This window comes from Polypterus senegalus, unplaced genomic scaffold (assembly GCF_016835505.1).
Source record: "Polypterus senegalus isolate Bchr_013 unplaced genomic scaffold, ASM1683550v1 scaffold_328, whole genome shotgun sequence".
In the NCBI taxonomy this organism is placed as follows: domain Eukaryota; kingdom Metazoa; phylum Chordata; class Cladistia; order Polypteriformes; family Polypteridae; genus Polypterus; species Polypterus senegalus.
The window spans coordinates 22,595-34,724 of NW_024386140.1; the positions used below are offsets into that span (position 1 = coordinate 22,595).

Below are 12,130 nucleotides of genomic sequence, written 5' to 3' on the forward strand. Positions count from 1 at the left end.
GTACTGCCCTTTTCTCAAAGTCGTTGCCTTCTGAAGTTGTCACATAGTGCCTGCGGTTCTTCAGGTCGTTTGGTGAGCTGCATTATAAATAAATGGAATTCTGTTTGTTAATATCTTGCTCAGGAATAATGGAGTTCATGAAAATAGATTTATTTTTATTATAAGTATGGTTTTTGTATCTCTTACTTTAAGAAAAAAAGTGCAAAGAAAAGCACGGTTTGTAATGCATTAAATTTTTTAAGTAACTATATAACATATTTGGTTACTTTTTTTTGTAAGTAATGAGGAATGTGACTAAGTTAATTTTAAAAGTAACACACACCAATACTGGTCCCATTTTTTTTCTTTATCTTGATATCATCTCTTGATCTACAAGTGTAAATAAACTGGTATGCCTAAGCAAATGGCAGAATTAATATGAAGTTTAACCCAGTTATTCATATAGGTCTCAGTTCTGGATGGAGTTATTTGCAGACCTCAGAGATGCAGGACACTTTAATGGAAGTCGTGAACATCAGTGCTTGCTAAGATTTTGCTTCAAGGATGTCATACAGAAGGACCTGGATGAATGCATGACTCTGTGGAACAGTCACCGGATTCGCCCTTCTACAACCGCGTCATGTCCTGGAGGAGTGCCCAATGAACTGTACTACTTACCACACAGGTAATGGATTATCATTTCCCAGTAACTTTTTGTTTTCTTTGTAGCTTAAATGTAAATAAATGTTATTACTCCGATCCATTTCTCAATCTAGATTTGGCTCCAGAGAGTGTGGATTTAGGATTGAATGTACAGAACTGGATACTTTCCCTGAATCAAATCAGCCAATGCATTCATGTGGTGACCTGAACATGCAGGAGTACTTGGACTTTGTTATGGAGCACAGTTACCTACAGAAGCCAGAGAACTGGGAGTCTGCTTCAGAACTGTACATACATCTTAAAGAAATTGCTCAATTATAATTCTTTGTAATAATATAATATAATTCAGATGTAATAATGTACACATTAATGAAACAGTGTGTCAAGCATGCGAAGAGTAACTTGTGCTGTCCATGAATTTTAATTTTTACTGGAAAAACTTCCACATCTGCCCTAAATTGTAAATAAAGGGTGAAATGAAATAAAGTGAAGTAAAAGTAAGGCAAAGTATAAAATAAATAAATGTTTAATTTTAAGTACTCTTGATTTGGCTTTATTACCAGGAAATCTCTCTTTCAGAGCTCAGGATTTGATGAAACAGTCCAAATGTAACATAATATAAACAAGAACACATTAAAACATCTTCAGTTGTAACTTAAACAATAATCAAACATGGTTTCTTCAAAATCTCAAATATAAAAAATGCAGCAGAGTTATATTACAAAATTAAATAATAACAGTGCTAAAGTGTGTCCACCAGTGCAGATGGATGCGAGTTCTCTAGCTGTAGTGATTTATCCACATCTAGTGGACCCAATCACACCTGATTTAAAAACAGCCAAATCCTGGCGAATTCTGAATTCCAAAATCCATATGTGATTTAAACACACTGTATGAATCCAGCAGTGGTAATTTCATTGTGTTTGAACAGGTGTTTGCCATTGGGAATGGTGAATCATCCAGGAACTCAATCCTCGGCAGCGGTTCCAATCCAGACGGGGGAAGTGAAGTTAGCCCAGTTGCAAACATGAAAACATCTTCCACGCAAACAGCAGCCTGACCTTCTGTAAAGAAACAGAATTGTTCATTCACATCTTGGCATATTAAGTATTATTTTTAACTACTTGTAAAATAAATAATTATGCAATCTATTTTGCAAACCTTCACAATCAAGGAGATAGTCAGCCCAGTAGCCTAATGTTTGTCCTTCTCTGAGTCTCCTGTTGCTCCCTGATGGACTGAGGTCAGGTTTGAAAAGTCCCTCAAGTTCAAGGGCAGTGACCTTCTTTTCTGAGTGGCACAGGACAGGGATCATCAAAGAAGGATGCTGCTGCAGTGCAGTCAAAAACTGAAGAGCTGAAAGACCATTTTTAAATCTAAAAAGTACAAAATACATCGTTACACTGCTATAAAGTGCTAATCACATAGTGTATGTGTATGGACAGTATGTTAAAAACATGATTACTCCAGTAATTTTCAGCATCTAAGGTAAAATGTGTTTTATTGTATTGAGTCATATTAGAGAAACTTCGTGTTGCTTCTGCATTTTCCCTTTAAACAGGAGTCAATGGGGTATGTTCTTAAAGCCTTTCTGAGTTTCTGGTTTTAGATCACTTATTTTAGATGGTTTAAAGGCTCGAACAGCATGCCTGCCCCCATGTACTACTGTTGAAATGAGACAGGAATCAACTAAAACATTTTTGACCCTGACTCATCACCAGAAACCCTTTTTGAAATCATATATGTTGAAAATTATTGGAACTGTCCTTCACTAATAATGCAGTAGTTGCAAGTTGCTTGTTAACAACTGAATTGCAGACTGACATGTTTGCTTTGAACATGGCAATGTAACTTACAAAAATTGTAAGACTAGGATATGATGGTACCTGTCAATTACACATGAGTTACGGTCGATAATATACCATCGGAGGTAGTCTGATACAATTGTTCCCTTTTCTTCAAGAGTAGCCACATATCTCAGACAACCGGCTGTCTGTAACATTGTGCTATATTTTAAAGTACATTCTCAAAGCTTCGACAGAAGCAGCACGGTCAATCTAAAACACAAAAAAAAGGGGCATATACAGTATATATAGTTCTCATAAATTTCTGTTCCATTACTTATCTAGTTTAACTCTATATCTTGTACAATCACAGAACAATAAATGCATTACTCTGTGTATGTTATCAAGGAAGTAATGATTTTCTCAAAGCACTGCCTAATAAATAAACCCTTCCCTACTATAGCATTATGCTTTTCCTACCTCTCAAAGCTTTCTTTATTTCTTCTTCAGTTACATCATTCACTGTTGCTTTGAATGACGGCTGGCCTGCAAGATACAGTACAAGATCTTCTGAGAGGAAATGCGGACCTGGGCCTCCATGCACAACTGATACCGCAATCATCTTTCCTGCCAAGAAGTACTCATCCTCCTGAGAGCTATGAATGAAAATCATTCATATTTTAGAATTTTGGGTGATTTACAATTTGAACCACAATTCCAAATTGCTTTTAATGTTATTTCTACTGTTCCACACATATTTAGCAACTACTTTTGGAAACATACAAATATATTCCATAATGCATTAAAATCAAGACAACCCTAAGCATGTTGTTGCTAAATACCTCTGGAGCAGTTCAAGTAACAAAGTGTATCAGTGATGTGATATATAATTACAAGTCACACATCTTAACACTATGTAGACATACCATTTGCATTGTAGACTAAGTAACGTTGTCCTGTTGGTCCATCAAAAATTGGTCGGTCTTTAAGATGGTTCATTAGTAGAGTTAGAAACTCTCGTCTTGGACCACCTGTATCAATTCCATCCTCAAAACACCAGCATCATCAGTAAATCTGACTAGCATATCACAGGTTTCTGAATATGTTGCACGCTTGAAGCCTCGGACTGCTCCATCCCAGACATTTGACCTTGTAATGTTGAACCGGCTAACTCTTCCATGATCAATATGATGCGACAGCTTTGCAATGATATCAGGTAGTGTAATGTTTACCTCCTCTCTAGAATTACACAAGACTGAGTTACATTTGTGAAATGTCAGACAGTACACAGTTTTCTATTTTTTGCACAACACTGATGAGCAGTAAAGAGCTTCTTTCACATATTATCACAGAAGTAATTCAATCTTTTACCATTAAGTGCACAGAGAAACCTATTGCTATTGTCAATAACTGCCAGCTTACATGGTTGCGTCTGATAAATTCCCCAAATTTACAGGAACTGGCTCTTCATCCTCTTCTTCAACACATGGTGCATAAAGGTTTGTATATTTACTGTAAAGAAATTACCATTCCTATGTTAAAAGGCAACTCCACCCATTTTACACTAAAACATTCTTCTTAAGTAATTTCCAACCTAAGTAAATCCCTGAAGTATTTTTTGTAAGTTAACCATTCTACAGATATTTTAGAAACAATATGGCAGTTTATTTTTCATCTAATCTAAAAACGTCTACCAAGGGAATAGTCACATTTTGTCAATTGTTTTTGCTTACCTGTAGTAAGTGGACTTAGTCACATTGTATTCAGGTAGATCCAGAGTATCCTCAGTATCAGATATTACTATCTGAAAAATAAAGTGACATGGGGAACTTAAATGTCCAACACAACATAAAACAAAACTAAAAGAAAAAAATATTATGAGGTAACATTTGGTTCAATACTTACCTGTCCAGCTTGAATCGTTGATGAATGTCTGGATGCATCTCTGAAACATGTTAAAATTACCACTTTAGAACAACAAAGTATCATGGAGTTAAAAAAGAAATTTAAAATTATGGTAAATTATAATAATCTAGATAATTTTGCAAATTTCACAATATTCTTACATTATTTACAACTTCATATATTTAGAGCAAAAACTCAACATAAACTCAAGGGTCTGTCCCAAACATGTGATTAGATCACATTACCAGCTTACAGATTACTTACATTTGCAAATTGGTACTTACACTACATCTTCTAGTTTGTGTTTGGGTGTACTTTGGTTACAGTCTTCAAAAACCTGAGGGGAAAATACAGCCTATATTATTCTTCTCTTACTACATAAATACTTATCAATGTTGCCTGCTGAAACATGGCAAGTTGTTAGTATTTCTGAGAGATAAACTGGCTGAACAATAATCAAAATGATTCATATGTGTTACACCAAATGCCATTTAAAATGTAAATCCTACTGTTTGTTCAAGTACAATGCAGGAATGTATTTTCAAACTCAATTACAGACATTACTAAGTAGCTAGCCTCTGTTGAACCAAAATATTGGCAAGCATTATGCACAGAACAGCTCTGGTTAAGATAATTAATACGGCCATTCAGTATATAGCTTTCCTAAATTATTTGTTTCATGTTAACTCACCATAGTGTCAGCCTGATTGAATTCAATTGTGCTCCTACTTGTAACAAAAATTTCAGAATCTGAGTCTGATTCTGAGCTAACATCCACTGCAGTTAAAGGAAACAAAATCAACACATTATTATGCATTATTATGTACAGTATGTCACAGCACTGTGGAATATGTAAAAGTGCTAAATCATCAGATCCACTAACCTCTTCTAAAGTCTTTTTCAAGGCATATAAAAAAAGAGATCCTGCAATATGCCTTTCCTATTTCCTTTTTATATTCTGCCAATATGAATGGCCTTTCTGTCCCAGGAACATTGACCACCTCTGAGCAATCTGGATACAAAAGTATACACTCACCTAAAGGATTATTAGGAACACCATACTAATATGGTCTTTGACCCCCTTTCACCTTCAGAACTGCCTTCATTCTACGTGGCATTGATTCAACAAGGTGCTGAAAGCATTCTTTAGAAATGTTGGCCCATATTGATAGGGTAGCATCTTGCAGTTAATGGAGATTTGTGGGATGCACATCCAGGGCACAAGCTCCCGTTCCACTACATCCCAAAGATGCTCTATTGGGTTGAGATCTGGTGACTGTGGGGGCCATTTTAGTACAGTGAACTCATTGTCATGTTCAAGAAACCAATTTGAAATGATTCGAGCTTTGTGACATGGTGCATTATCCTGCTGGAAGTAGCCATCAGAGGATGGGTACATGGTGGTCAAGAAGGGATGGACATGGTCAGAAACAATGCTCAGGTAGCCCGTGGCATTTAAACGATGCCTAATTGGCACTAAGGGGCCTAAAGTGTGCCAAGAAAACATCCCCCACACCATTACACCACCACTACCAGCCTGCACAGTGGTAACAAGGCATGATGGATCCATGTTCTCATTCTGTTTACGCCAAATTCTGACTCTACCATTTGAACGTCTCAACAGAAATCGAGACTCATCAGACCAGGCAACATTTTTCCAGTCTTCAACTGTCCAATTTTGGTGAGCTTGTGCAAATTGTAGCCTGTTTTTCCTATTTGTAGTGGAGATGAGTGGTACCCGGTGGGGTCTTCTGCTGTTGTAGCCCGTCCGCCTCAAGGTTGTGTGTGTTGTGGCTTCACAAATGCTTTGCTGCATACCTCGGTTGTAACGAGTGGTTATTTCAGTCAAAGTTGCTCTTCTATCAGCTTGAATCAGTTGACCCATTCTCCTCTGACCTCTAACATCAACAAGGCATTTTAGCCCACAGGACTGCCGCATACTGGATGTTTTTCCCTTTTCACACCATTCTTTGTAAACCCTAGAAATGGTTGTGCGTGAAAATCCCAGTAACTGAGCAGACTGTGAAATACTCAGACCGGCCCTTCTGGCACCAACAACCATGCCACGCTCAAAATTGTTTAAATCACCTTTCTTTGCCATTCTGACATTCAGTTTGGAGTTCAGGAGATTGTCTTGACCAGGACCACACCCCTAAATGTATTGAGGCAACTGCCATGTGATTGGTTGATTAGATAATTGCATTCATGAGAAATTGAACAGGTGTCCCTAATAATCCTTTAGGTGAGTGTATATGGCCCTTCATCCATGTCCTTGTTAAATGTTCTCATTTTCTGAACAGCTAGTTTCAGCAGATCAGGCGCTGCTACCAGAGGGTCTGTAAATAATGGGAGTGTTCTCCCTCTTACAGGTTTTAAATCACTTCCATTTGGCACCATCAATCCTATGTTTATCTAGATAAATAAAAGTAAACAGAATGAGTTTTCTGTAAATTATACATTTATAAGTTTGTTGCATAGAAAGTTAAACACCAAATGGGTCCACTGATTAAACAATAACTGTCCCTGCAACCATTGTCTTGTATACATGACACAAACAGTTAAGCCACCTAACCTGAACTTGTCTCTGTTCTTGTTTTAGTCGTCTCTTTGACCCACAGCTAAAGGACTGTCTTTCTTTTGATTTGAAGTTTCTGTAGTCCATGAACTGTTTATATGATGGGCACGGTTGTTCTTCTGGAATGAACAGAATTGAATATCATTACTTGGCGCTGCATGCGGTCCCGGGACATAACAGCGGTTCAAAAACGTTACAGTAATGTGTGCATGCCCATCTGCCATGCATCTCGACACCCTGCCCATCAAATGAAACTTCAAAGTCTCGTCTTTCCGATGATATAAACCATTTTGACACACAACAACCACAGCACTGACACTAAAGCCTTTTTTACAGAGAAGTACATACTTTTAAGAGTTGACTGTGCCTACCTTTGAAGACCCCCTGCAAGTCAAACATCAATATTTCCGAGCAGTATTAATCCCATTGTGTCCGTAAGGCTCCAGCGAATATAATCCAGTAAAACGATTTAGGTCCAAAACACACAATATATTCTCAAAGGGACAAAAACTCCAGAAAACGTTACATAACTTGAGACCACCTAAGTAATTTTTTTTCACTTATATTGCTCATATTAGACGTAATTTGTTTCTGTCGGCGATAACCATGCTACCGCATGAAACACGGAAGTGTTAGCTTTCGAAAGACACCTAAGTTGGCCAATTACGACGGGTCTGGGGTTGACTGGCACCTCGTATAGCCAACCAGTGTCACAGAAAGCTTGCAGGGTGACGTATAGCTCTGAACTCTGGTAGAATCTACCAGTTTGATTGGACACTGTGACTGACACTCAAAACTTACAGCCAATGAGCAGACGAGCATTTTGATATGTAACTTGATATACTAACTTGTAAAAAAAACGATCGGGGCTGCGTGAAGGTGGCATTTGTGCCAGCCTGCAGAGTTGGTGCGTGGTTGTTTATTGTGATTTCGCCAAGTTTTTTCGCAGTTTAAATGTGAATAAAAGTAGAAGTTTAAGCGTAAATAAGCGCTTCGATTAAATAATAGATGTATGTGCAGCGTTGCAAAGTATTCAACGGCAACGGGAGGTATAATGGGAGAGAGTGACGTGCCACGCCCTTGTGCTTTCTGCTTGCTAGTGATTGCTGCCATCAAGTGGCACATGGAAAAACGCTGAGATGTGTTGTAACAGTTTGTAAAAGAAATATATATAGTTTGTGTGCATTTTATAAAAAAAAAAAGTAAAAAATATAAATATATTTTTGGCCCATAACTTGTATTGACTATTTTACATAGAAATGTGTATTTTTGATTGTTTTATTATGGAACATGAATTTCCATAACTAATAGAGTGACACTGTGTGTAGATATAGATTCCTTTAGGTGTAAGCTTTCAGTAGAGCCCTCATTGATATCTGTGGGTTGAAGCATTCAAAAGTTATTACACTTTTAACATATGTTCCAAAATGTGGATAATGGTCCCTCTAAAAAGCCCCTGGGCATGCCCACATAAAAACGGGTGTAAAGAAATGTCATTTTTACAGGTATTCTTTTCAAAATAATGAAATTTGAGTAGTCAACAAGTTATTCTGTTGGTACATAGTGTGTTTCTGTCCCCACCTACCTACTGCAGCTTTATTTTCCTTTATTTTCATAAAAAAACTTAGGCGAGAACAAAAAAATTCGTTTTTTGTGAGTTCTAATGTGCATAACTTTTGATCAGTCACACCTACAGTGATTCTGACTACTAAGGGTGAAACTAGAGAATGTTACCTTTACAAAGAGACAAAACATGTGTTTATACTCCAGATAGTTCAATAACAGCAATGATTCTAATTTGGAGAGGTCGAACTACAAGCGATTTAGCAAAAATGACCCCGAATGATAAGGGGTAAGGACAGAATAATTGTAATCATTTATGAACCATAAAATGTATTGATGTGTATTTAGTTCAACTACTTCCACAATATTGTTTAGTATAATTACTCGTAATATGTGACCTTTAGTTTATGACCAGTACAGGTAACATTGCTTGTTAAAAGATGAGATGCAAAGGTGTGCTTCTATAAGTTTTTTTAACCAAAAAAAACCAAAAAATCAAACAAAAAAAAAAACACATCATGAATCTCTTTACATTTTCTTCACAATACTCTTAAACGGCATAAATATACAGTACACTAGGAAAATCCATTCCATTTCCTGTTGTAAAAGCCATTTGTTAGTTAGATTATAATTAGTTGATATTAGTATTTTGTTGTTAAAATGTTTGTGTATATATTAGTGCATAGTCAATGGGAGGTTCTATTATAATCCCTACAAGCTAAATTGTAAATGGAATATTCTAATTATTTCTTGTCATTCTGACTACACATTATTTCATTTTATGATCTGCCTTGCAGTTGGTAAGGCATGGAGGGCAAACAGCTTCAAACCGTACCGACATACTAAAATGAAGTCTATGTAAGTTTGCAATAGAAACGTAACAAATATATAAAGTAACTAATTTTTAACCAGAGAAAGCTAAGACTTGTAATTAGACCGAGAATACACCTTTTTTCTGTTTTTGCCTTTTATTCTGTGTAATAACTTTTTTCTAAAATGTTGTGATTTTTTTCTTTCAAATTTTCAATAAACATTGTTGAAACGAACTTTATTGGACTGAGAAATTTCTTTTTGTACATGTTTGACTCATGCTGGATCCTACCTTGCCAACTGATGCTCAACCTTTGGAAACGAAAAGCGCAGCTATATGTGTACTTTGAAATGTGCTGGCAATTTCTGAATGTTGAAAATAATACGAGACCAAATCATGTTATATTTTATTAGGTTACAACCGTTACGAAAGTTAACAGTCCCAGTGTATGTTATGGAAATAATTAAAAAAACGTAAATGACTGCATTAAGTACAACACACATATATACTGTATATCCCAACTTGCACGGAAGTTGTTTATTTGAACGAATTCTGAATGACTCGTACAGCGTCAACTGAGCAATAATAATAATAATAATAATAATAATAAAAAGCCTAGGATAGCTGGCTTTAGAAAACGTAAAGAGTCCACTTACCGGTACTTTGATTAACATTTCCAGGTGGTTTAGACGTCGGCTGTGCATCTGGTTCTTCCGTGCGGGGAGCCTCTTTTAGAAAGTCTAAACATGTCCCACAAGAATAACAAAAGCGGGCTAACTGGCTAAAATGGTTTCCACAAAATGGAGAAAACATTGTCGCTTGATTTACCGTCACAAACTCTGTTCAATGTTCCCTCGCAAAACAGTTTGAATGACACAAAAGGTCAGCAACAAGCACTTCCTGTGTATTGTACCTACCCTTTCCGTTTGATTTGCCGCTTGTAAATTTGTTTCGGGCCACTTGTAAAGTTATTTTCTGATCTGTTAATTTGTTTTAACGCTTGTAAATTTGTCTCGGGAGTTGTAAATTGTTCTCAGTATTGTAAAATTTTTTCTGAAATGTTAATTTGAATTTCCTTTGTAAATTTGTCTTAATGGTTATAAATTTATTTCGTGAAATGTAAATTTGTTTTGCCCTTCTCGGCCACCGTAAAGTAAAGAGATATCCTTAATGAAAACCTGTTCAGAGTGTTTTGGACCTCAGACTTGGAGGAGGTTCACATTCCAACAGGACTATGACCCAAAGAATAAAGCAAAGACAGCACAGGAGTGGCTTAGGGTTAACTTTGTGGATATTCTTGAGTGGTCCAAGTAGAGCTTGGACATTGAACCTAATTGAACATCTCTGCAGAAACCGGAGGAGAGCTGTCCACCGATGGTCTCCATGCAGTCTGACAGAACTTGAGAAGATCTACAGAGAAGAACAGCAGAAAATCCCCAAAACGTGTAAAACCTGTCACATCAAACTTGGAATGGATGCCAAAGGGGCTTCCACTAAGTACTGAGTGAAGGGTCTGAACGTCTATAATAAAGAAGTATTTCAGTTTTTTTTTACTTTTAATAAATTACAAAAATCTTTACAATCCTGATTTTGCTTTGTCATTCTGGAATATTGAGTGTTGCCTGATGTGGGGAAAAAAATAATTTCAATGATTTTAGCATAAGGTTGCAACATAACAAAATCAGAAAGTAGTGAAGGGGTCTGAAAACTTTCTAAATACAATTTCCAAATAATATAGAAATGTTTTTGTGAAATAAAAAGTAAAGTAAAACTAAAATTAAAAGGCAAGACCCCAATCATTGTGTCATCTTCTTCTCTGCTCCCATCTCCAGACTGTCAAGGACATACAGGACATAAATAGAAATGTTCAGCCACACCAAAGGACCCCAGGAAATGCAGTCAGCCGACCCTTCTTTACATTTATTGTACATTCAAATCATATATTTGTTTCATGTTGTAAAACTGCTGTTAATTTGTGCCATTACTTCATCTTCCTCATATTACTTTACATTTCACATTGATGAGAATTCAGTTTTAATGTTGTCCAGAATTCTGCAAAAATTCTTCAAGCTATAAACTGATACAGAACTTGAATTATTCCAGAGCTAGCGTCAGTAATTTGGGATCCAGTCATTTGCAGAACTCAATTTTAAATTGTATGTATTATTGTTAAAATAGAGGAACATGGTGGTGTAGTAATCAGCAGTAGCCTTCCCCTGATCTGTGCCACTGTGCTCTTGGGACCATTCAGTGCAGTGAGACATTTTTGTAAGCTTCTCCAGATCTGTGCCTCCACACAAACCCGTCTCTAAGCTCTGCAGGCAATTCCTTCGACCTCATGGCTTGGTGTTTGCTCAACTGTGGGACCTTCTATAGACAGGTGTGTACGTCTTTACGGATCATACCCACACAAATGAATTGGTCACGGGGGACTCCAAACAAGGTGTAGGAACATCTCAATGATGATTAACAGAATGGGATGGGATGCACCTGAGCCGGACTTCAAGTGTCAGAGCAAAGGGTCTGAATATTTCTGTCAATGGGTTGTTTCAGTTTTTTTGTTTTTAATAAATTGGCAACAATTAGTAAAACCCTCTTTTCTCGTTTTTATTCTGGGGAGCAGAGGATTGCTTGATGAGGGAAAGAAATAGTCTAAATTATTTCAACAAAATGCTACAACATAACGAATTGTGAACAAAGCAAAGGGTGCCATATACTGTACATCTGAATCCGCAGTAAAAATAGAAACAGGCAAAGAAAAACAAATAGAAATGTTTTTGTGAAAAAAAAAAAACTAAACTAACAATAAAAATACATTATGGAGACAAACTAAAACTAAACTGAACTGAA

At 36.6% G+C, this 12,130-nt stretch overlaps 1 protein-coding gene across 1 annotated transcript; it reads right to left on the reverse strand.

Annotated features, from left to right (window-relative positions):
• Positions 1 to 1,152: 1,152 nt before the first annotated feature.
• LOC120522580 (G2/M phase-specific E3 ubiquitin-protein ligase-like) lies at positions 1,153 to 5,310 on the reverse strand. Its single transcript, XM_039743445.1, has 8 exons — positions 5,215 to 5,310; positions 5,023 to 5,108; positions 4,616 to 4,668; positions 4,332 to 4,371; positions 4,160 to 4,230; positions 3,849 to 3,938; positions 1,804 to 2,018; positions 1,153 to 1,706 (listed from the first exon to the last, which is right to left on the reverse strand). Exons 2-8 carry the CDS (start codon positions 5,023 to 5,025, stop codon positions 1,471 to 1,473), a joined length of 708 nt encoding a protein of 235 aa, XP_039599379.1. The 5' UTR covers positions 5,026 to 5,108; positions 5,215 to 5,310; the 3' UTR covers positions 1,153 to 1,470.
• Positions 5,311 to 12,130: the final 6,820 nt, after the last annotated feature.

Bases quoted from the DNA above. Each gene is read 5' to 3' on its own strand.
- LOC120522580 (XM_039743445.1), bottom strand. The intron at 4,372-4,615 runs GTAAGTACCAAT...AACATGTTTCAG, and splicing joins CACAAACTAGAAGATGTAGT to AGATGCATCCAGACATTCAT. The intron at 4,231-4,331 runs GTAAGTATTGAA...TTTATTTTTCAG, and splicing joins CAACGATTCAAGCTGGACAG to ATAGTAATATCTGATACTGA.